Source organism: Halichoerus grypus, chromosome 7, assembly GCF_964656455.1.
Source record: "Halichoerus grypus chromosome 7, mHalGry1.hap1.1, whole genome shotgun sequence".
In the NCBI taxonomy this organism is placed as follows: Eukaryota; Metazoa; Chordata; class Mammalia; order Carnivora; family Phocidae; genus Halichoerus; species Halichoerus grypus.
This window is the reverse complement of record NC_135718.1, coordinates 131044876-131065969: the sequence shown is the minus strand read 5'-3', so window position 1 is coordinate 131065969 and position 21094 is coordinate 131044876. Positions and strand designations below refer to the sequence as shown.

Sequence of the window (21094 nt, the reverse complement as noted above, 5' to 3'; positions counted from 1 at the left end):
TCCCCCAAGTACCAGCCTGGTGCACCAGCACTAGCGGGTAATCACTTGAGCTGAAAAGCAGGTGGGGGTGGGGGTGGGGGTATTAGCATTTGAACTTGTAGGGAGGCCCCAAGGAGTCAAGCTTTAGTGGCTGGTTTCGGGGCTACTGGGGTTTCTGTTTGTTTTGAGAAATGGAGCTGTCCGGTCCTAGCTGGGTAGTGACTCCTGTTGACCCACAGGCCACCCCTGTTGACACATCCTCCATTCCCCCTGAAGTCCACCTTGCTCTTAGCCAAAGGAAAGGGTTCTTTCTGACATTTTGTTTTGAGGGCAGGAGGACTGAAGATCCGAATTTAAATGTGAACGTGAACTGATAGGACTTATGCCCTCCATCGCACGCTACCCCCACCCTCAGATCCCAGCAGGAAGTTCCGGAGGCCCTGGGTTTCCTTCCCAGGAGTGTCAGCTCAGGAATCCCTAGCTCATATGCCCGTTCCTGGTAAGGACAGGGTGTAACGTGCACCCTACGCAGTTCAAGCTGACTACTCATAAAGCAAGAGCCATTTCCCACGTAGCTGGTTCTAGAGACAAATGCCTGGGTTCAAATCCTGACTTAATAGCTGTGTGGTGTGACCTGGGGCAAGTGTCTTAACCTCTCTGTGCCTCAGCTTCCTTATGCACAAAATAGAGATAAAATAGTACTAATCCGTAGGGTTGCAGTGAAGACAAATGAGTCAATACAAGGGAGGTACTAAGAACAGTCCCGGGCATTGAGCAAGAGCTCAGTGAAGTTAGTTGTTACTGTTACCAATATCATTTTTCTTTCCTGCGAGCCCGTTTCCTGCCCCACGACCCTTTTCACTGCCTGCTCAGAGCTCCTGGTTAGGTAAGGAGCTGTGAGGGAGGTTGCAGAGCAAGTGAGGAAGACAGGGCCCAGTTGGGTGTGGATCTCTGTTGTTTTCACAAAACCTGGCACACCAACCTGCCATCTAGAATTATCCTCATCCCCCCTTCCTGTTCTTTGCACTACACACGTTCCTAAAAAATTCCAGGTAAGGGAGCTTTTGTAAGTCAAAATACTTTTAAAAAGAAAGAAAGAAAACAGAAAAACACCATGCTAGATTTCTAATTAAACCTCGAGGCAGAATCAGGAAGGATCTTGAGCTTTTTCTTAAGATTTTCTGAATCCCCCATGCATCCATCCTATATAAAACCCACAGAAAAACCAGTGTACACAAGACTTGCTTCTTAAGAGGAAGATTCTTCCATTTACAAGAGAATTTGATAATGGGGCTAATCACTCCCTAATTGGTAATGTTTCGTCAGCTGGGTGGCTTAAAGTGGGGTCTATCTATATGACACCTGTGTTCTCTCCATCAGCTCCAGAAGCAAGGTGGATAGGAAAACCCACCCTCATGGATACGTGGAGGAGTGAGCCAAAGGGGGAGAGCAATTGGCCCAGAATGCACCCCCCCAACACACACACCCAGATGGTTCTCTGGGATAGCCTAACTATGGTTTTGTTCCCCGGCTGTCTGCTTGCTTGAGTCCATGCTGTCCAGAAAACCACCCAGCCAGGAGCTGGAGCTAGGGAAATCTCCAGCAGCCTCCAGCTTGCAAGTCATCTATCCCCTGCTTTGGGTCTGTTTTCCCAGCTGCACTAGGACAGCGAATCCTGCTGCCTTTCCAGAGGGCTCTGCGGGGGCGGCCCTGTCCAATTTAAGCCCGGAGATTGAGGCTCTGCAATGGTATACAAAGGGGCATCTCTGGGGCCATGGCAGGCAGAGGCCAAGAAGGAGTAACGGCGAATGGGAGAAGTGGAGGGGGCCCCTGGCACCAGAGATGGAGGGTCACCTTACCAAGGTGTGCATGAGACACCCCACGCCTCCCCCACACGGCCCTAATGGTCAGGTCCTGAGTGTCTCAGAGGCAGAAGGGCTTGGCCTCCAGGGGCCAATGCAGGAACCCCGACTCTCTCTGAAGCAGGACCGCACAGGACCCAGCAGCCCCGTGGCCACCCGGGGAGGGGGCGGGGGAGGAATAGCGTGTGTCAGCTGAACGGGAGCTGACGGTCTGAGTGGAGCCCGCCCCAGGGCGCCCTGTCAAGCCGCAGCCAGCTCTGGCACCTAGCACGGCCCCTGAGGTGACACTCCCACTCTCCTTCCACCTCACTTCCAATTCCGCCCCCGGCAGCTGGGGCTACTGACCGACCTGGGGCCGCGGAGCAGGAGGGAGGCTCTCCCACCGCCACCAACTCCGTCACCCCTGGCCCCGGGGCGCGCGGGCGGGGCAGAGGGTGAGAGCCGGCTTTAGCCCCGCACCCGGGCGAGCGAAGGCAAATAAATAATCCCGAAGTCACCTTCAGTCTCTGGAGAGACTTTTCCGGGGAGAGCTGGGGTGGGGGAGGGAGGCAGCCCTTCAGCCAAGGCGGGGCGCGGCGGGCGGCGCCGGGGGGGGGGGGGGGGTCGCCGCCTGCCTGGAGGCTGGGGCGCCGGGCAGCCTCAGCCCCGCCGGGACAGGGACGCGGCGGCGGGAAGGGGAGGGAAGGGAAGGAAGGGAAAAGAAGGGAAAGGAAGGGAAGGGAAGGGAAAGGAAGGGAAGGGAAGGGAAGGGCCGGCGCGGCAGTGCCGAGGAGCGGCGGGGGTGGGGGCTGGGGGGCTGCGGGGCTCCGGGCGGGCCGGGCACTCACGTCCTCTTGAAGACGCCCCCGAGGGCGCTGCCCAGCAGGAGGCAGAGCTGCTGCGAGAAGAAGACCCAGGAGATCTGGGGCAGGGAGCTGTGCGTCTGGCAGCGCAGGTCCAGCAGCGTGGGCCCCAGGAAGGCGATGCACAGGCCGAAGCTGAAGAAGACGCTCCAGTAGGTGAGCGTGGGCTGCAGGTTGCGGCGGAGCAGCCCGGACACGCGGCCGTCGCAGCCCATGGCCCCGGCTGGCGGGCTGGCGGGCTGGCTGGCTGGCGGCGGCTGGCTCCGCGCGCCGGTGCCCGAGTGCCGCGCCGCCCGCGGGAGGGCCGGCCGGGCCCGGGGAGGCCGGCGGCGGGAGGGAGGGGCGGGGAGGGGCGGCCCGGCGAGGGGCCCCGCCCTCGGGCCCGGGGAGCGGCGGGGGCGCGGCGGCGGCGGGCGGGCACGGCGTCGGGGCCCGCGCCCTCCTGGTGCGGGCAGGGCGCCGGCCTCCCCCTGCTTCCCGAACCCACGCTCACCCTCCCCGGCTGCGGGAGACCGACCGCCTGCCGCGCTCGGCTCCCACCCCCTCTCCAGCTGCCCGTCCCACCGGCGTCCTAGCACGGCCCCCCGGGGGCGGCGGGGCCTGAGCCCCCATTGCAGAGCTGGGCGAACTGAGCCCGAGACGCCCTGGATGCTCACACAGGCTGGAGGGCGGGATCTTCCAGCGCTTCGCGTAGGCTCGGGGAGCTCCGGTTTCCCCCCAGATCCAACCTGGCCTGGGCTTTAGGTGGAGGAATCCCCGAGCACAGCCCCCTGCACTTAGGGGCTTCACAGATGGACTTCGAGGGTCTGACAGCGCCCCCTTCTTCCCCCGGAATAGAAGACAAAATCACCTACATACATTTTTTTTTTCCTTGGGAGAGTATTCATGGCTTTCGTTAGAACCTCAAGAGGGTAAGCACTTTAGACAGAAAACCTTAGAAACATCCCATCTTCACGCTAAGCTCCGCCTGAGAGCTGGTCTTCACCTGCCGCATCTCATCTGAGCGCTGGACAGGTGTAGGAAGGAGGAAGATGTAGACTCCATCTCTCTCCTTCTTCCTGGTGGGGAGGGGGGAGGGGGAGGCGGGATGGAAAGGGCAGCGATCTGGAGGAATCCCAGAAGGAATTCCGAAATAGTTCTCTAGGGGGGTAAAAAAGAGTTCTGAGGAAAATTCCTTTTTTTTTTTTTTTTTTCCTGGAGAAACCCGGGTGGGGTTGCGGGGTGAGAGGTTTAGTCTCCAGACTGGTAGTTCTTGGAGCAGCCTCCGATTGGCACAGCCTGTCCCTCTGCCCAGGTGACCATGGACCTGGTGAGTCCTGTGTGGCCCAGCTTCTGAGGGAGCCAGGGCTCCTGCATTGGTCCCTGGAGGCTGAGCAGTAAGTTCCAGCGTGTCACCTCTGCTCAGGTGTTCTAGCAGTGGCAGGAGCCATGACATCATGGCCACTGGCCCTCTGGGGGGACCAGAGCTGAAGGGGCTGAGGAGGTAGGAGGGTGGGTGCTCTCATGACAAGTCGGCATGAGGACAGGTAACCAACTTCTCTTGCAGGTACTGGGTGCACCTGCTCCATCCCCCCTAGACTCTGGGCACCTGGGAGCAGAGTCGCATGGGGTCTCTCTGGCTCAGTGGGTTGGGAGGTAATAACAATTACTTATTCAGTGGTGGTAATGGTGAGTCTGCAGAGTACTTGTGATTCAGTAACAAGTTATCTTCTGAAAAACAAAAACAAAAACAAATCACAGACAAGCGTTTGATTGGATCCTCTCTGCCAATCTTACAGACTTCTAGAACCATAGAAGCTCAAAGTTGGAACGAACAATCTCCAACTCGAGTACCCTATTCCTGCCCCATAATTGCTGATAAATGCTTGTCAGTCCTGTTCTTGACTGATATCTCTTACTGTTGGGGACCTTACCTATCATTTCCTGTGGGTTTGCTTCCAATGTGAGTCAGCTCCAGTTATAAGGAAGGGTTTTGAGCTCAACTGAAATGCCCCTCCCTGTGGCTCCCCACAGCCACCCGCAGGACTAGGCTGATTGCTCTGGGCATGTTAGTCCTTCACGCACATGACCTCGCCCCAGCACTTGGCTTCTTCAGCCCAATCGCCTGAAATTCTTTCATGATTTCCTTAGATGGTACTCCCTAGATAGATCACCCTACCGGTTCAGCTCCTCCAGCCACAATGGCAGGGACCCTCGTACAGTGAGGCATCCCACAGTGTCTGGGGTGCTAGAAGCATTCTGTAGCTTGATCTGGGTGCTGGTTACACAGCTATGAGCATATGTAAAAATTCATTTACGTACAAACATATGTACGCTTAGGATTTGTGTCTTATAAGCAAGTCATGGTTTGATAAATGAGTGGAAAGTAAAAATAAGTAAATAAAAACAAAGTGAGACCCTCTACTGTGAACACAATACCCAGCCTCCTTAGAGTCAAAGCCTTCCTTCCTTCCTTTCTTCCCTGCTTTCTGGCGTGCAGGGCCCTTGTGCTGGGTCAAGCAGGCAGGGAAACAAGTGCAGCAATGAGGTTCTTTCTGTCATGGGGATGCTTTGAGAGCCTGTAGCGGGGAGCATCTCGTTTTGCCTGGGAAGGCTTCTTTACTGGACTGGGTGTGGAAGGATGAGTATGGGAAAAGGTTTCGTTTATTCTCTCTTATTCTTCTTTGTCTCCTCTATTTTCCAGTATCATCACCTTCAGGAAACTTTTCTGGAAAAATCCTATCCGACCCCCAAATACCAGCAAACCCCTGATCCACTCCTTACCCCCTACAATCCTCAGTGTCAGCTGTTATATCCAGGGACGGCCAGCTTCCTCTTCCTGCCACCCTGCCTCCCCCGCAGTCGGTTAAATGGTGAGTTCTTAAGGGCTGGGACTATATTTACCATATTATATTATATTTACCAACTCTCCCCACCCCCATCCAGGTGCCTCACAGAATACCTTGCAGATAGCGAGTCCTGGATAAATAGCTGGGCAATGAATTATTTGCACATTGCCTTTATAATTATTTTTGGTTTTTCTTTTATATATCTTATCTCCCAATGATAACAAGTTCCCTGAGGAAATAGAGGCTGTCCTCTATTTCTTCTGTGTCGAGTATCCAAATGTCTAGCCCTCGCCGGGCACCCTGTGGTCATTCTTCAGTTTTAACGACAAAACCTTGGATGGTCCTTTAGCCACTCTCAGATTTCCTTCTGTGTACATTGGTAGGAAATTATCCCTGTCCCTCACTAGCTCTGGAAAGCAGTGGGGAGACCCGAAAATAAGGAAAGACGGACTAGATTGGCAGGGAAGATCTATGGGAGTGAAGAAGGGTCCTCAAGGCTCTTGCTGACTGAAATCTGTTTATTTGCCTCAAAGGTCGCCTCCTCTGGGAAGCTTCCCCTGACCTTGCTAGGGTCCCTCCTTGGGGCCCCATCTGAAATCATTGCTAATCATCTGTGTACTGCCTCTCCTCCAAGGAAGGGCCATGGGCTTGGTTCTTCACTGAGTGCCAGGACTGGCTCCTTGCTGAGGGCTGTTTGCACCCTACTGACTCCTGCTTACACCTGGAAGTGAGAGAAATCCATAAATGGCCCATCTTGGACCATCGATGGGTGGCCTACATCCTGGAAATACTTGAGGAGCAAGCAAACCAGATCTAACAGCGAGTGAGTAAGAGCCAAGTAACCTCTCCACCATCCTTTTACATATGCATCCGAGCTGCCCAAACTCCTTAGTGCACAGAACCACGGGTACACTTTCTCTTCATTCCTATTTCTGTTAGAATTGAAAACCTTCGATATTAAAACATGGACAAAAAAAAAAAAAAGTTTGGATGATCACAGCCTAGAGGGGGTCACCTGGACTTGGGCCTGATTTCATGTTTGGCAGAATCCTCTCAGTGACCGTGGGCCTGCTTTGGGTCCCCAGGACCCTCTGGTCTCTGTTTCTCAGACTTTGAGGAAGCCAGGCAGGAACAGTAGAAGAAGTCTCCAGTTCAAGGTCATGAAGCACATCTGCAGTTCCTCTGGCCATTCTGGGGAATGAGGCCGCCCCTCCCCTACCTCTGGGTTTTATCTTCACAGCCCCCACATCATCGCCTTCCTAGCCAGAGTGTGCAGAGTGGACTGGCAGGCTCGGGCTGAGGTCAGTATGGGGTGAGTGGCAGACAGCTTGGTGCCAAGGACTGTACCCACATGACCTGGCCACCCTACCCCGCATGAATGCCAACGGCGGAGATGGGTATGTGCACAAAAAGTCTCCTTCGCCAACGATCTGGATGAACCGAGTTATCAGCCTGCGTGGGTGGGGGGTGGTTACTGCAGGTGCCAAGAGGGACGGGAGAGACAGGAGCAGGTGAGATGGCCCAGAAGCATCTTAAGAGTGAGGCCAGGGGCGCCTGGGTGGCTCAGTTGGTTAAGCGACTGCCTTCGGCTCAGGTCATGATCCTGGAGTCCCGGGATCGGGTCCCGCATCGGGCTCCCTGCTCAGCAGGGAGTCTGCTTCTCCCTCTGACCCTCCCCCCTCTCATGCTCTATCTCATTCTCTCTCTCAAATAAATAAATAAAATCTTTAAAAAAAAAAAAAAAAAAAGAGTGAGGCCAGTGGCCACATGCATCCTGGAGGGAATACTGCATGATACCTGGCACTTAGCTGGTGCTGAAAACGTGTTAGAGCTGAACAGTGCTAGCTGAAGCTAGTCTAACTGTGAGGGTTGGAAGGACCCTCTGAAATTAGCCTTTCCCTCAGAAACCGAATCCCATTTACAGCACTGCCCAGGGAGCCACTCGGCCTCACCTTCAGCATGCCTGGGCTTGGAGTCAAGCTGTGAGATGTGTGCAAAACTGAGCCTTGGTTTCCTCCTCTCTAAAATGGGGAGAATCGGGGCATCTGGCTGGCCCAGTCGCTAGAGCATGAGACTCTTGATCTCGGGGTTGTGAATTCAAGCCCCACGTGGGGAATAGAGCTTACTTAAAATAAAAATAAAATGGGGAGAATAATACCTCCCTTACTGTGAGAAAATGTAGACAGGGTGTAATGCAGAAGCTGGTACACCAGGTTCTCAATAAAATTCTCCTCCTCCTCCTCCTTCTTCACAACAACAGCACAAATTGCTCTCCTGGTTTATACACTGGTACAGTGGCTAGCAAAGTATGTCCCTGGACCAGCAACATCAGGATGTCCTGGGAACTTGTTAGAAATGAAGATTCTCGGGGTGCCTCCGACTCTTGAGTTTGACTCAGGTCATGATCTAGGCTCAGGTCATGATCTCAGAGTCATGAAATCGAGCCCTGCGTGAGGCTCTGTGCTGATTTTCTCTCTCTCTCTCTCTCTCTCTTTCCCTCTGCCCCTCCCCCCACCCCTCACTCCTGCCCGCACTCTCTCTAAAAAGAAAGAAAGAAAGATTCTCTAGGGGTGCCTGGCTGGCTCAGTCAATAGAGCATGTGACTCTTGATCTTGGGGTTGTAAGTTAGAGCCCTATGTTGGGTGTGAAATTACTTAAAAATAAAATCTTAAAAAAAAAAAAGAAAGAAACGCAGATTCTCAGTTCTGCCCCAGACCTGCTGGATCGGAAATTCTGGGGGTGCGGCTCAATAATCTTTGGTAAGCCCTCCAGGGTACTGAGCTGCAGCTACAGTTTGCAAATGACTGCTTTAGAGCCACAAAGGAAAAGTCTAATTCCCATTCTATAGAGAGCCATTCACTATTTGAAGACATTCTTCATGTTCTTCCTTGACAAGTTTCATTGTCCCCAGCAGCATCCTCTCCACTTCCTTCAGCCATCCTTCATTGGCCATGTATTCCAGACCCCTTGCCATGCTTTTCTCCATTCATGTCATGCTCTGACTGTTAGTGACCTTCATAAAAATGGGGTCTCCCAGTGCTACACTCAGTGCTCCCGAGTGGTCTAAGGAGCACCGAATGCAATGGGTTCGCTGCCTCCTCTTTTCTAGAAACTTTGACAGCTTTTTATTGAGTGCCCACTCTGTGCTAAGCACATGACCTACAATAACTTTTCGTTTATATTTTTTGAAGTAAGTTCTATGCCCAACATGGGGCTCGAACTCACGACCCTGAGATCAAGAGTCACATGCTCTACCAACTAAGTCAGCCAGGTACCCCTTGTTTACTTTTTTTTTTATTGGGGTTAAACTTACATAGACTAAAATGCACAAGTCTTAAGTGAACAAATTGAATTTTTATATGTGTACATACCCGGGTGACCACCACCCAGATCAAGATACAGAATATTTCCAGCACCCACCCCGGAAATGGTAGTGTGCTTGTTTAATATTATGTCTGTGAGAACGTAAGTTCATAATTCTTCATTGCTATGCAGTATCCTACCGTATACATAGACACAATTTATTTGCATGCAATTTTATTGCATACAAATTTATACACACACAATTTATTTAGCCCATCTGCTATTGATGGACATTCAGGTTGTTTCCAGTTTGGAGCTATTATAAATAAAGCTGCTGTGGACATTCATGTACTTATCTTTTGGGGGACATAAGCATTCATTCTATTGAGGATATGCCCAAAAGTGAAGTTGCGAGGCCATAGGATTGGTTTAGCTTTAGGAGATGTTGCCAAACAGTTATCCAAAGGGATTGTACCAGCATACCCTCCTCCAGAGTTCCAGTTGCTCCGCATCCTTGTCACCAGTTATGTTCATTTTAACCCTCATGTTGGGAGGACACTAGTTTCTTAGGGGTTTTCATCTGCGTTTCTCTAATAACAGATACTGTTCAGTATTTTTTTTATGTACTTATTGGCCACTTGCTCAACTTCTTTTGTGAAATGCCCCTTCAAGTTTTCTACCTGCTTTTTTTTTTAAAGATTTATGTATTTATTTTAGAGAAAGAGTGAGAGAGCGCTGGGGTGGGGAGGGTCAAAGTGAGAGGGGGAGAGAGAGAATTAAAAAAAAAAATTTATTGTTATGTTAATCACCATACATTACATCATTAGTTTTTGATATAGTGTTCCATGATTCATTGTTTGTGCATAACACCCAGGGCTCCATGCAGAACGTGCCCTCTTTAATACCCATCACCAGGCTAACCCATCCTCCCACCCCCCTCCACCCCCCCTCTAGAGGAGAGAGAGAATCTTAAGCAGGCTCCATGCCCAGCGCAGAGCCCCACGTGGGGCTCGATCCCATGGTCCTGAGATCATGATGTGAGCTAAAATCAAGAGTCGGTCACTTAACCAACTGAGCCACCCAGGCGCCCCAAGTCTTCTGCCTACTTTTAACATTGGGTTGTCTGTCCTTAGAAAAATTATGTAGGAGTTTTTGTTATATTCTAGATATGAGTCTTTTCTCAGTTACACGTATTATAAATATCTTCTACTTGTCTGTACCTACATTATCTTTAATCTTCACGATGATCCTATGAGGTAGGCATTATTATCCTTTTTTTATGGATGAGGAAACTGCGGCTCAAGAAGGCAGAGTAACTTGCCCAAAGTCACACAGTTAGAAAGTATCGAAGCTGAATTTTGAGCCCACTCCAAAGTCTGGATCCTCCCCATGACACCATCTGCCTCTCACATTCAACTCCTACTTACACACCCAAGGCTGGTGACATTTTCCCCCAGGAACTGCTATTTTTTTAAAAGATTTTATTTATTTATTTATCAGAGAGAGAGCACAGCAGGGGGAGCAGGAGAGAGACAAACAGGCTCTCTGCTGAGCAGGGAGCCCGATGTGGGGCTCGATCCCAGGACCCTAGGATCATGACCTGAGTCGAAGGCAGACACTTAACCGACTGAGCCACCCAGGTGTCCCTCCCCCCCCACCCCCCGCCCCCTGGAACTGCCATTGAACTAAGTCTTCCTGTCTTGTCTAGGCACAGTTGATTTATTGAAATCCTATGCAGTATAGGACTTGGTATACGTGGAATAACGGGAAGAATGTGGAATCAGGAGCAAGACAGACCAGCACTAGGTTCTGGCCCCGCACTTGACGGTCAATTCAGGGCTCAACATTGTCAGCCCAATTCTCTTCAAATGCAAAATATCACATCCTTACAGCGTTGTGGTGGGAAGAAATGAGAGCACACTTGAGCCTCTGGTAGAACACCGAGTTCGGTGCCGCCTACACTTCTTAGTTGCCTTCCCCTACCCTGAGCCTCATGTAATTTCCATTTGGGTTTCTCTTCCCTGCCAGCACACTTTGGATCCCAGTTCAGCCATGCCGCCGAAGGGCTATTCCTCCAGCTGTCCCAGATTAATGGCCCCTCACATTCCTAATGGATGGTGGATGGTCACTAATCATCATCCAACTCATTGAGAAAAATATTGAACACAATGCACCGTTCTCCACCCTCCTAATTAACCTTTCATTCGGAGCTCAGGTGAGGTAGTCATCCTGCCGGGAGCTCCCCCACCCCCCATTGCTACCTGAGTGCCTGCCTGTGTTCCCTCCATCTCCACTTACCACACTTCCTTGTGATCACCAGCTGGAGTGTCCTTAATGCGGATCGGCTGTCAGCGCCCTGAGGTTAGAGAGTGGGTCACACATTAATCCTTCTGTCTCAGGCACTCGGCACAGCACCTGCCTAGTTCACAGCAGACATTCAGGAAATATTAGTACATGAATTTAATGTTTCATTGCTAGAAGCTTGAACTAACGAATAAACTCTGAGGCAAGAAATAATATTCATGAAGGATTTCGTGAGGGATGTACAATTCACCTATTAGTAATTCTCAGACCAGGCTATATATTAGAATCACCTGGAAGCTAAAGAAAGTCAGACTCTCTGGTTGATGGAGTCCTGTATTGGTGTTTTGCAAAAGCTCCCCAGGGTTTTCTAATGTACAGCCAAGGTTGGAAACCACTGCTCCAGAGAATCTATGTTTTACTCCTGGAGAACTGATCGCATACCCTGGCATACCACTTACGCCCTGCATTAAAGTGCCCTTATTGAATTCTGTTGGGGCTTTATGCCTTGTTTGAGTGACCCTACGATATGTCACTGCAGTTATGGTGGGGATGTTGTTGCCAATGGACCCCTATAGGAAGAGGCACAGGAGAGATTCCTCTTGGGCATCGGTACCAAGAAAAGCTATGGTTCTCCTGAACATCCAGTTCTTTTTTATCTTGTGGATGCTGGGAATCATTTAATTAGCACTCTTTCCAAGCTGATAGAAACTGCTGGAAAGCTCATGGCCAAAGTCATGGTCCACCTTTATCACCTGTACAGAATTATATAGTATATGTATCGCATGCTGACTTGGTTCCTCTTTATTTTCTGTCCTTTTACTCTCCTTTACTCATCCCTCCCTTTTTTAGTTGAGATATAATCCCAATACCATAAAATTCACTCTTTTAAAGTGTATGATTCAGAGGCGCCTGGCTGGCTCAGTTATAAGAGCATGTGACTCTTGATCTTGGGGTTGTGGTTCGAGCCCCACGTTGGATGTAGAAGATTAGTTAAATAAATTAATTAAAAAAAACAGAGTGTTGGGGCACCTGGGTGGCTCCGTCGTTAAGCGTCTGCCTTCGGCTCAGGTCATGATCCCAGGGTCCTGGGATCGAGCCCCACATCGGGCTCCCTGCTCAACGGGAGGCCTGCTTCTCCCTCTCGCACTCCCTCTGCTTGTGTTCCCTCTCTCGCTGTGTCTGTCTCTGTCAAATAAATAAATAAAATCTTTAAAAAAAAAAAAACAGAGTGTATGAGTCTGCAGTTTTTAGTATATTCACAAGATTGTGTGATCATCACCACCACCTAATTCCAGAACATTTTCATCACCCCTACAAGAAACTCTATCCCCATTAGTAGTCACGTCCCCATCCCCCTCTTCTCAGCCTTTGGCAACCACTGTCTACCTTCTTTCCTTATAGATTTCCTTATTCTGGACAATTCATAGACATGGAATCATATCATATGTGGCCTTTTAGGTCTGGCTTCCTTCATTTAGCATGTTTCCAAGGTTCCTCCATGTTGTGACACACCTCAGTACTTCACCCCTTTTTATAGCTGAACAAGAAATTTCATCCGATGGATGTACCACATTTTGCTTTTCCGTTCATCTGTCGATGGACATTTGGGTTTCCACTTTTTGGCTATCATGAATAATGCTGAATTCATGCACAAGTTTTCATGTGAACGTGCTTCAGTTCTCTCAGGCATATACCTACAGTGGATTGGCTGGGGCACATAGCAACTCTATGGTTAACTTTTTAAGAATCTTTTCTCACAGAAAATTATTTTTTATCTTGTTGTACTGTACGCCTCTCTGTAAGCCTCTACAAGTCCTTCTTTCTGGAACAAGGCGGAGTATAAATAAATAAATAAATCCCAAAACACTCCCAAGCCATCTGTTTAATAATCTGTGCTAGAATTTTGCCAGGATTCTATATTGAGCCATTTGGTCCGTTGTTTCCAGAAATACCTTCTGTGTCTTTGTGAAAATCAGAACATTCTCTCATCTCCAATGTCCTCATCGTTTATCCTGGTTGCTTTTCAGTCCTACCTGCAAGGTATTTCATGACGCGGGTGTCTAATTCCTTTGAATCTGGCCTCCAGCTCTCACGTGAAGGTGCATGAGCTCCCACCGCCTGCCTTCTTGTCTACCTTGTGATACAATTAAATGTTTATATCCAAGTACTTCCTGCACTCGGTTAGAACTAAGGTTGAACAGAGGAGCCCATGGTGAACAGCCCCACCTCATTCCTTCTCTCCCCTAGTCTCCCCCCTCAGAGGCAACCACTTCTACCTCTGTTATTCTGGGAGTGACTTCCATGTCTCTAAATAATATGCTTATGCTGCTGTTTCTGGATTTCTCCATTTTAGACATCCTCTATTGATTTAACTGGGGAGGATGGGGATTTAGTTCACATACATCATCCGTACAGCCCTCTTCCCACTCTCCTCCCAACATGGTTAAGAGAGCTGTTTTTATTCAGTTCCTCTCAATAAAATGAAAATAAATCTGTTGATTATGTTTGCTGTTTCAGGTAACATATTTATATCTTTATTTCTCATCCTGTCAGCTCTTGCTAGTTTGGACGCACTATTTTGTAGACTAAGCCTACCCTCACTCCTACCCTTCCCTTGGGCTCTCCTTCCCAACTTCTGTCTTCTGACCATTTCCTTGAAATGCTCAAGGTTGCTAACATTATGTTCTAGCTTTCTAACCATAATTAGGTCTTCATGCTTTGCCTATAGGTTTGTTCTAAAAGTTTAAGTCCAATAAATCATTTACATTTGTGACAATGTAAAAATTGTTTGTGGCTGAACCAGCGATGTCTTATAATTACCTTTCCTTTTATTTGTTTTAGTTTATCCTAGAGTTTGATTGACTCTCTTCTTCTCTTGACTTGACATTATCATTTCAAGTTTGTGTTCCAACTTTTCAGCCTATCGAGTATTTGGTTTACGAGGTCCCCCTTTTCCCTAAGGACCCCCCACACAGGGACCTCTCTCTTATGCTCTAATTTGGACAAGTTGCTTTTTTGTTTGTTTGTTTATTTATTGATTTAGTAATCTTTATGCCCAACATGGGGCTTGAACTCACAACCCTGAGATCAAGAGTCGCATACTTTTCTGATGAGCCAGGCAGGTGCCCTTGAGTGAGGTGCTTTTCTGTCACATAGCTGTCCGCCTGGGACTTCTTCCTGTCACAGATGCCCTGGCCTGGTCCCACTGTTTTCCCCTTCCTTCCTCCTTCTCTCCCTCCCTCCCTCCTTCTTTCCCTCCCTCTCTTTTTCTTCTTTGTTTACGCTATCATTTTCCCCACACCCCATCTTCAAGTAATTTCTTAAGAGGGGGCTTATGGTACCTGGATTTTCTGAGTCCCTCATTTCTGAAAGTGTCATGGCTCCGCCCTCACACTTGAATCGTAATTTGGATGGATATAGACGTCGCATTAAAAATTGCTTTTTTCGGGGCACCTGGGCGGCTCAGTAGGTTAAGCATCTGCCTTCGGCTCAGGTCATGATTCCAGAGTCCTGGGATCAAGCCCATCCGTGTGGGCCCCCTGCTCAGCAGGAAGCCTGCTTCTCTCTCTCCCTCTGCCTGCCCTTCCCCCTGCTCATGCTCTCTCGCTCTCTCAAATAAATAAAAAGTCTTTTTAAAAAAATAAAATAAAAATTGCTTTTTTCACACAATGTCAAAGGCATTGTTCTAGCCTTAGCTAATGGGAATCCTGAGGCCAGTCTGATTCTTTTTTTTTTTCCTAAGATTTTATTTTATTTTATTCCTTTTTACATTTTTAAATTAACATATTATGTATTATTTGTTTCAGGGGCACAGGTCTATGATTCATCAGTCTTACACACTTCACAGCACTCACCATAGCACATACCCTCCCCAATGTCCATCACCCAGCCACCCCATCCCTCCCAACCCCCTCCACTCCACTCCACTCCTCAGTTTGTTTCCTGAGATTGAGTCTCTTATGGTTTGTTTTAAGATTTTATTTTTAAGTAATCCCTACACCCATCGTGGGGCTCGAACTCACAACCCCGAGATCAAGAGTCGCATGCTCCACCTACTGAGCCAGCCAGGTGCCCCTGATTCTTATATTTTTAGAGGTAAATTTTTCCCCTCTAGGGATATCTTAGAATCTTGTGTTTACCATTGCTATGTTAAAAGTTCACCATGACAGTGCTTATGTGTGGGTCTCTCATTCACTTGTGATTCTTGGTGTCCCCTTTGCATTTGAAAATTCTGCTCTTTGGCTTTGGGGAATTATTTTGTTTTCTTATTTGAGAATTTCTTCCATTACATTTTCTTTGTACTTTTTTTTCTGGATAGACTTTTATCATAATGATTCTCTAATTCTCTACCTTCCAACACCTTTTACTGAAATATTTATTTCTATAGTCCTATCTTTAATTTCTGGTTGCTCACACTATTTTCTTTCTTTCTTTTTTTTTTTTTAGAGAGAGAGACAGCGTGAGGGAGAGGGGAGGAAGTGGAAGGGACAGAAGGAGAGGGAGAGAGGGAATCTCAAGCAGACTCCACACCCAGCACAGAGCTGGATGCGGGGCTTGATCTCATGACCCTGAGATCGTGACCTGAGCCGAAATCAAGAGTCGGACACTTAACCAGCTGCACCATCCAGGCACCCCACTCACACTATTTTCTGGTTGTTTCTTTCATAGGATCCTGTCCTTGTCTGGGGATGCAACACCCCCTTAAATCACCCTGAAAATACTTATCCGTTATGGAAAGTTTTCTTGTATCTTCTGTGTCTGAAGTTACTTCTCTTTCTTGTGGAGCATTGTCCCTGCCCCTATGTACTTACCTTTGTTTCCTTTTCACACCAGAAGCTTTTGTCAAATGTCTGACGGTCTTTGTCTTTCCATATTTAAGAGTGAGGCTGGACTGGTCAGTTGGCAGACTTCATTTCCTTTGGGAAGGGAGCCTGGGTCACAAGGGGTGGGGGACTCCAAGTAACGGAGGTGGCAGCCCCTTCTTTGGGGTCGTTGAACCTTCTGATTGGGGATGGATCCCTGGCTGCCCCATGTGTTGCTTAGGGATCTGCTGTCCCTACGCTGTTGGCCAATCCTTCTCTCGTCAGCCACAGCACCACCTCCAGCCTCCTCTACGCGGTCCAACCCTGTGGTCTCTCTGAGGCCTGAGCCCCGCTGTGGTTCTGCTGGGATGATGTGGGGCCTTCCCAGCCGCCTCCCACTCTGTCCTCCCTCTTCATCGGGGACCACTCTTCTCCATGTCCACCGCTATCTACTCGCCGAAAATGTTCATCAGTGCTGGCCTCCCTCCTGTTCTCTTCCTCATTAGGAGAGTGTACTTTTCTTCATTGCTTTATTGTCAGTTTAGCGGGGGTCACAGGAGGGATGACAAACGTGTGGCCAGTAGTCTGTCTTGAAATGGATATCTTCAATTCCCTCTTTCTTTTGGTTTTGTTTTTATTTTTATTTTTTTTAAAGTAATCTCTATGCCCAATATGGGGCTCAAACCAACGACCCTGAGATCAAGAGTCGCATGCTCCACTGACTGAGCCAGCCAGGTGCCCCTTCAATTCCTTCTTAATGTGTCTGTGTTTATGTTTGTCAGAACACAGGAGAATGAACCAAATTCAGTTTCATGCTCATAAATATCTCGACAGTTTGGGAACTGGAGGTTCCTGAAATCTGAGGGGCTCTTTCCTTCTGTTTGGCTGTTTTTATCCTACTTGTCCCTTCAAGACAGATGGGGCTTCCCCACCCACCCCATCACCCCGTCACCCCATCGCCCCATCACAGACCTCCACACACTCACTTCCGAATGCCCACTCGTGTCTCTGTCCAGAACGTGTTGGAGCCGCAGCTCCAGCTCCATCCACCGTCTTTGTTGGGCGGTTCTGACCCATGGTTTAGTCCCGGGTGGGTTTCTCCTGCTCAATGGCAGAGCCTCCTGGACCGCCCTTCCTGCCCCCCTGCCCGCAGCAGGTCCAGCCTTCTTGCCCTCCAAGTTCACACCTGCTTTCATCCCTCATTTACATCCAAAGAGGGACATTTAAAAAAAAAAGATTTTATTTATTTATTTGACAGAGAGAAACACAGTGAGAGAGGGAACACAAGCAGGGGGAGTGAGAGAGGGAGAAGCAGGCTTCCCGCCTAGCAGGGATCCCAATGCTGGGTTCGATCCCAGGACCCTGGGATCACGACTTGAGCCGAAGGCAGATGCCCAACGACTGAGCCACCCAGGCGCCCCCAAAGAGGGACATTTTAAAGCAATTGGTGTCCCCTCTGCAGAGGGCTATTTGGCATCAGCCATCAACACTTATGACTGTACCTGACCCCTGACCTGCGATCCCTTCATCATCATGGTCATCATCATCGCACTTCTAGGAGCTTATCCCGGGATAGAGGTGTTCTTATGCAAAATGACGCGTGTCCAAAGTTATTTATTGCAGCACTGTTCGTGTAGGCAGAAGATTGCGGGCCACCCGAATGACTAAGAAGAGGCAGAAATTAGATACATCCATATCATGGAATATCATATAGTCATAAAAAATGAGAAAACTCTTTATATGTTGATAGGAAATAGTATCAAAATATATTTAGTAAAAGCTGGGGGATGCATAGTGAGTGCCTGACACTCGTGTAACACTTGTGTAACGGGGAGAAGGTAAGATGTGCTTATCCTGTCTGTGCACAAAGTCCCTGGAAGTTTACAACATTCACTGACTCCAAGGAGGGGAGCCAGCTGGGGGGGGATGGGGTGAAAGGGACATTTTCACTATATGCGCTCTTGGACCTTTTGAATTATGGAGCACGTGGATGTGTTGTCTATTAAAAATAAATAAAATTTAAAACTCCCCCTTTGTATAATCTCAATTTAGTTTTTTTAAAAGCGCACATAGGGGCACCTGGCTGGCTCAGTTTTGGTGCAGCATGTGACCCTTGATCTCATGGTCATGAGTTCTGGCCCTACATTGGGTGTAGAGATGACTTAAAAATAAAATCTTTAAAGAAACCAAAAAAATTAAAAGTAAAAAGCACACATATTATACTAAATTATTATAAAATGGGGCGCCTGGGTGGCTCAGTCGTTAAGCGTCTGCCTTCGGCTCAGGTCATGATCCCAGGGTCCTGGGATCGAGCCCCACGTCGGGCTCCCTGCTCAGTGGGGAGTCTGCTTCTCCCCCTGCTTGTGCTCTCTGTCAGATAATAAATAAATAATCTTTAAAAAAATAAATTATTATAAAACAACTTGTATGTTAATCTATATTCTCTGAATTCAGAAGATGTTCTAATATAACATAATCTTTTAATATGAACTATGCATTTCACTATAATTAATATGCCTGTATGTTACATATTATATTTATCAAACATATCTTCTTTTTAAAGTTCTCTTTATAAAAAAGAATCTGCAGGGAAAACATCAAAATGTTAACAGTGGTTATTTCTGGGTAGTTGGCATCCGAGTGATTTTAATTTTCTTCTTTCTCCTTTTGCTATTTCTCCCCCAGTTTTTTATGATAAAGATGTATGACTTCCAGGGCGCCTGGGTGGCTCAGTTGATTAAGCAACTGCCTTCGGCTCAGGTCATGATCCTGGAGTCCCGGGATGGAGTCCCACATCGGGCTCCCTGCTCAGCTGGGGGGTCTGCTTCTCCCTCTGACCCTCTTCCCTCTTGTGCTCTCTGTCTCTCATTCTCTCTCAAATAAATAAATAAAATCTTTAAAAAAAAAAAAAAAAGGTGTACGGCTTCCAATAATCAGGACAAAGTCATGTACGTTCCTCCACCGCAGTGTTTGCAGGATAAAACTCAGTCCCTTTCTATAGGCCTGTCAAGGCCCCTGCCTGCATTTTCATCCTCCTCTATTGCTCCCCCCGCCCCCCCCCAGGATCTGTGACTCATGAGCAAGTCCCCTTGGCTGTTCTCCCCTGTCCTTCAGTAACGTGACCCAGCCTATCCAGCTCAAGTGTCCCCCCTCCCAGATAGAATCGGGGGCGCCCTCCTCTGTGCCCCGTAACCCACTGTCTCCCTCTGCACTGCATTCTTCACGTGTGTGGCCTTTGTCTTACGAGTCACTGTGCCCAGGTGTAGCCCAGCGCCTGACTCACCCGAGGGCCAGGAAGTTCAGGGCCTCACAGCTACTCCCTCGTGGCTCCTTCCGCCTTCTGCACCACGGAGGTGCTAAGGGAGGTGCTGTCGGCTGCAGTCCCCCCTTGACTTTGGTGTCTCCTTTCTGTGTATCAGAGTTTCTGGGGTGTGAGCTCGGTGTTCTGCCCGATCTGGCTGCAGTCCGAGCTCCCCTCCTCGTGAGCCGCATTCTCAGATAGGCCTGCAGCTTCCATGCCAACGGTGGGTCCTGGACCAAGCCGCGGTGGTCCCATGTGAGGAGAAGGGGCTCTCCCAGGATGACGGGTCTGCAGGAGGCGGGGGAGGAGGCCCTTTTCTCATGTCCTTGGAGAAAGTGCGGCTGCGAGAGGAGGTGACATTTGGGGCAGAGACTTGCCCACTCCAGGAACCTTCCAGTCTTCCTGCCCGCCCCTTCCTGGAGGGACACTGGCCAGAGGGGAGGAGATGGGAGCAGGAGGAGTGACCGGGCCCCACTGCCCATCTCCTTGCCTGGAGGACTTGAGTCTTCTTGCCATTTTGCAGATTCATGCAGAAGAAACCTGCCGCCGGAGAATCCCGCTCGTTCCCAATTTCCCAGAATGCACAGACCCAGTGATTCACCAACAGTCCCCCGCGCCCCGCATCTCTCACACCAAGCTCCGCCCCCAGTTCACAGGGGAGCTGAACTTAAAGGAAATGGCAGAGGGTGGAGGTCAAGTTCCTTTCCTCTCCATTTATGCCCTGGCTTAAGGGATACTCTTACAGACTCGCCCCTCATCCAGCCACTGTCGCTCTCATCCTTATTCCCAAGGAGATTGCCCGAGAGGATGAGTCCCAGCCTGAGAGCCTGGACGCTGGCATCCTTTGCAGCACAACTCTCTGACGACAGCACCAGGGCTAAGGCTGGATGCGGCAGGCACGCGGCCCCAGGCAGACATGGGCAGTTACCTATGAAGCCCGGTGTTCAAAATCCTTCCATTAATAAGCACTACTGGCTAATGTTTACCTAGACCTTAGTATGTGCCCGATGTGTTCTGAGTGCTTTCCCTGTGTTAAGGAAATGGGTACATTGACGACATCTCTGTTTTGCACACAAGGAAACTGAGACATGGAGAGGCAAAGCAGGTGGCCCAGGTCGCTTGGCTAGTGGATGGTCTGGCCAGGATTTGAACCCTCCAGCTCCAGAGCCTGTGCCCCTAACCACAAGGCTAAACTGCCAGGGGAGAGGCCCTCCTCCAGGCTGACTGTGCTTCTTATTTGCAGCTTCTTGTGAAGCGCACATATTCCCGGGGAAGGCCTGGGTATGCCTAGTTCACCTCCTGGCTATGAATTGGCTTAGCAGATCCTTCCCCAGGAAGGAGCTGGCTACGGGCCTGAGGATGGCCCCTGGGTTCCTTGCGGGGTAGGTGGGGAATGGAGCCTCTAAAGAGGGTGTGAGGGTCAAGGAAGAGAGGAGAGGGTCCTTGGAGTTGCCTGAGGGTGGTGGGGAGGAGAGGGGGAACAGTGAGGCCCCCCAGCTCAGCGGGGACAACAGCAGGGAAACAAGATGAGGAACAGTAAGGGTAGAATGGGGAAGGGCTCAAGCTGACCCTCAGAGCCCATGCTTTTGGTATGACCTCCTGAAGTGGAGTGAAGGGGCTTGAGAATGGACGGACGGGGGAGTGGACAGACAGACAGGGGAGGGGAGTGGTGGCAACGGCCCTCCAGGCCTGACTGGGGCTTCGGAGTCCTGCGGGCCACAGCCTGAGCCCTGACCCTCCCAGGATGCCCCAGGCCACTCCCTCGGAGTCCAGAGTCACAGTTCTGAATTCCAAACCCCCACACCCAACCCAGCTCTTGGCTCCCCAGTGGAATGAAGTGGGTCTGTGCCTGCTGGATCCTGGATGCTGCCAG

At 49.6% G+C, this 21094-nt stretch overlaps 1 protein-coding gene and 2 long non-coding RNA genes across 5 annotated transcripts in view; 1 reads left to right on the top strand and 2 right to left on the bottom strand.

The window, feature by feature from the left end:
* Window positions 1-3004, bottom strand: part of SLC60A1 (solute carrier family 60 member 1) — a 30205-nt gene extending 27201 nt beyond the window's left edge. Inside the window, exon 1 of one of the 2 annotated variants that reach the window (XM_078078305.1) lies at window positions 2669-3004. In XM_078078305.1, the coding sequence (XP_077934431.1) occupies window positions 2669-2898 (230 nt within the window). In that variant the 5' untranslated portion in view covers window positions 2899-3004. The remainder of the gene's footprint in view (window positions 1-2668) is intronic. The other variant, XM_078078306.1, reaches the window with a different exon arrangement.
* Window positions 2701-9552, top strand: LOC118539910 (uncharacterized). Of its 2 annotated transcripts, none has more exons than XR_013449933.1 (4): window positions 2701-2839; window positions 5367-5535; window positions 6752-7054; window positions 7267-9552. It is a non-coding gene; the product is annotated as an uncharacterized LOC118539910 (long non-coding RNA). The 2 variants fall into 2 exon arrangements; XR_013449932.1 differs by having other exon boundaries at window positions 6045-7054.
* LOC118539911 (uncharacterized) lies at window positions 3828-19758 on the bottom strand. Its single transcript, XR_004919399.2, has 3 exons — window positions 19204-19758; window positions 11113-11170; window positions 3828-4393 (listed from the first exon to the last, which is right to left on the bottom strand). It is a non-coding gene; the product is annotated as an uncharacterized LOC118539911 (long non-coding RNA).
* Window positions 19759-21094: the final 1336 nt, after the last annotated feature.